The 3,603-nt window shown below is 41.2% G+C and overlaps 1 protein-coding gene across 1 annotated transcript; it reads left to right on the top strand.

The window, feature by feature from the left end:
* Positions 1-1,297: 1,297 nt before the first annotated feature.
* LOC306998952 (uncharacterized protein) lies at positions 1,298-3,393 on the top strand (the record flags this gene model as incomplete). Its single annotated transcript, XM_079613351.1, has 6 exons — positions 1,298-1,439; positions 1,624-1,846; positions 2,013-2,179; positions 2,269-2,370; positions 2,558-2,815; positions 3,171-3,393. The coding sequence occupies exons 1-6, from the start codon at positions 1,393-1,395 to the stop codon at positions 3,391-3,393; spliced, it is 1,020 nt and encodes a 339-aa protein (XP_079469477.1). The 5' UTR covers positions 1,298-1,392.
* Positions 3,394-3,603: the final 210 nt, after the last annotated feature.

Raw genomic sequence — 3,603 nt, 5'->3', positions numbered from 1 at the left:
AGCAAAAACTCCAGTGTTCACAGAAAACACTCCAGTGTTAAATTAACACTCCTGGGAGTTTATATGAGTCCAGACTCAAGAGTGTAAAGTGTTAAAATATGAGTGTTAAATGAACACTCAAGAGTGTTAAAGTTAATGAGATAATTAAGTTAATAATTGAGTGATTATTGAGCATTAGTGATGAACACCTGATGATAACAAGCAGAATCACTGAAGGAGAAAATCACAAATTGTAAACCACCATTATGGAGATTGGTGTTTGCTTTAGTTGGGCTCTTGACCCTTATATTATTTACTTAGAATTCTGTGTGCCTACTGTTATTAATTTATAACAGACAGATGAATAGAGAAAAAAAGTGATCTGTTGGCTATGTTATGACAATCATAATATGAACTTGATCACTGAACCCTTATTTCTGATTAAAATTTCTGTTGTTTATTACAGCATAACTGTGATTCTACATAAATATCCAGCATTTTTGATAAATAACTATTGAAGAATTTATTTTAAAGTTGTTTTGAAAAAAAAAAATTAATTTTAGGCACACACAGACATCAAGATTCAGTCTATGCATCTCAACAATGGTGACAAGCAAAATATTCAATTAGGAAAATGAAATTACTTCATATAATTTGTTAATTCCGCAATGCATGATGGGAGCCATTAATGAGTTGATTGGTGGCAGCCACTGCAACATGCTTTATTCTTGTCACCATGGTTGAGATTCACAGGCTGATTATTGATGTCTGTGTTTGTAAATAAAGTATTTAAAAGTCTCTTGATCAGAACAATGTTTATTAAATATTTTGGATTATATTAAAAATACTGAAGATCATACGCTTTAGTATCAGAGAGCTGCTTTATAAACAAGTTAAACCAAACTTATAATTAAGTTTTGTTTATTTCAGATCACAACATGATTGTCAAAGCATGACCAACACCATCAGATCACATTTTCTCTTTGTTCATCTGACTGTTATCTATCAGAAAACGCAAACAACCAAAATCTAAAGTTAACAATATAAGGGTCAAGAGCCCAACTAAAACAAACACTGATCTCCATAATGGTGACTTACAATTTGTGATTTTCTCCTTCAGTGATTCTGCTTGTTAACATCAGGTGTTCATCACTAATGCTCAATCATCACTCAATTAATAACTTAATTATCTCATTAACTTTAACACTCTTGAGTGTTCATTTAACACTCATATTTTAACACTTTACACTCTTGAGTGCGGACTCATATACACTCCCAGGAGTGTTAATTTAACACTGGAGTTTTTGCTGTGTGGGCCGGGCCAAGGAGGCAGTAGATGTGGAGGGGGCCTCAACCATAAGAAGCTTGATGTTCGCTTGATGTCCCACCTTAATAACTTAAGCCAGCGCGTCCATGGTTGTGCTCTGGTGCCAGAGATCCCCCACCCGGAAAACCAACTGGTAAGAGAGATCTCAGAGCAACACTGGTTGACCAGAGTATTACATCCCTCCTCCTCTTTTTCTTAGGCACCCCCTACTCAGAGGACATGCATTTCTTGGGTGCGAAGATTGTGCTATTCATGTAGGAGATGGATGTGTGTATGTATGTCCTTTCTTCATCTTTGTGTTTTTATACTGGTTACAGGCGAGCGCATAGCAGTGGAATATTATTGGCCCAGACCAACAGAGGTGACCTGCTGGCTCCATCGCAGGTCTCTGAAATCCCCTCGCAGGTGCTTGAGGAGGAGGATGAGCCAGATGACACCATCAGCATGCTTGACATTGTCTGCCAGTCAGCTGACATAGGGCCTGGTGATCCCCCAAGTGCTGTGGCTGGTGATACTGAACCCGGACCCCTCGTCACAGAGGTCAATAACACTTTCTGTAACACCTTACTCAAAAACACAATATTTAACTGAAGTAAATGTGGTTACATTTTAATAAGATAAATGAATGTAAAATCAGCATTACTCGCATATTAGAAACAAGAGTGTACATTTATTTGCTTGTTTTTTTCTTTTTCTCACTTTTCAGACCAGCCAATGTGACTCGAGGGGCGTTGTGGGATGGGAGGCAGTTGATGCCCTTGCAGCCTACCTAGTTGGCTTGAATCGTACCATCACCGCCTTGTCAGCCAAGGAGGAGGCGGACATAGTCCACCTGTACACAGCTCTCCATGCCATGGACAAGAAACCTTCAAGGTACAAAATAGTAATTATTTTGTACACCAAAATTAAACATACATTCCATGGAATAAATGAAGCATATGGATGTCTCTTTCACCGTTTAGGTACACCCAGAAGGCTAAGAAAAAAGCATGTGCATCAGGAGGACCATGGAGAGCACCCAGGAAGCCGAGTGGCTCTGCTCCTGGACAGCAGGCGGCAGAGAGGTGCTTGACCACAATTTGCTATCATGTTGGTTCAATACAAATCATTGATTAAGAGATGTGTCACTGTGAAAAGTATTTATTAAGTGTAAATTATTTTATTGCAATCCCTATTGACATTGTAACTTGGTTCTTCATCACTTTAGATCCTTGTTCACAGTCCAGATCATATAATCCTTCTCTCCCACAGACTATACATGACTCACGGCCAAGCAGCCCAGGACCCCGAAGTACACAGGGTCAGTGAGTGTGTTTGCCTCAGACTTGCCAAAGAGTTTGAGCAGTCACGCAACAGGCCAAAGGACACAAAGGGGAAAACAATGCCCATCCCTCAGTCCATTGTCAGCATCTACAGCCACATCAAACAGCTGCTGGAGGACAGCAGGGTTGTCCTGGACCAAACGAACCTGGTTCTGGTGCCGGTTAACAACACCACAGTCTCTTCATGGTATGTATTATTTCATTTACCCATCCCAGACAGTATATAAAGATTTAACCTCAAGAAAAACCTCCACCTGCATGCTTGTTAGAAAGTATGTAATAACCTTAGAGAGGGAGGATAGGCTTAAAACAGGGGTGCCCAATCCTGCTCCTGGCGATCGACTGTCCTGCACAGTTCATCTCCAACCCTAATCAAACACACCTGAAGCAACCAATTAAGGTCTTCAGAGCACGTCAGGATCACTTGAAAATTAAAGGCAGGTGTGTTTGATTAGGGTTGGAGATGAACTGTGCAGGACAGTCGATCGCCAGGAGCAGGATTTGGCACCCCTGGCTTAAAATAATGAATGTTTGTCTTGTAGGTTGCTTAGGAGGGATAAAAGGAAGGACATGGACATGCTGCTGCAAGGCACTGTACTTCCCAAACAGCTACACCTGGCCAAGGAGCCTCTCCCTGCTATGAACACACTTCCAGCTGCCCCTGTGCAACATGCACATGAAGCGATGACATTTGAGGAGCCTGAAAACCTGGAAGGACAGCAGGGTTGTCCTGGACCAAACGAACCTGGTTCTGGTGCCGGTTAACAACACCACAGTCTCTTCATGGTATGTATTATTTCATTTACCCATCCCAGACAGTATATAAAGATTTAACCTCAAGAAAAACCTCCACCTGCATGCTTGTTAGAAAGTATGTAATAACCTTAGAGAGGGAGGATAGGCTTAAAACAGGGGTGCCCAATCCTGCTCCTGGCGATCGACTGTCCTGCACAGTTCATCTCCAACCCTAATCAA

The sequence above is a fragment of the Phoxinus phoxinus genome (assembly GCF_949152265.1).
Source record: "Phoxinus phoxinus genome assembly, chromosome: 5".
Classification (NCBI taxonomy): domain Eukaryota; kingdom Metazoa; phylum Chordata; class Actinopteri; order Cypriniformes; family Leuciscidae; genus Phoxinus; species Phoxinus phoxinus.
This window is presented reverse-complemented; position numbering and strand designations above follow the sequence as displayed.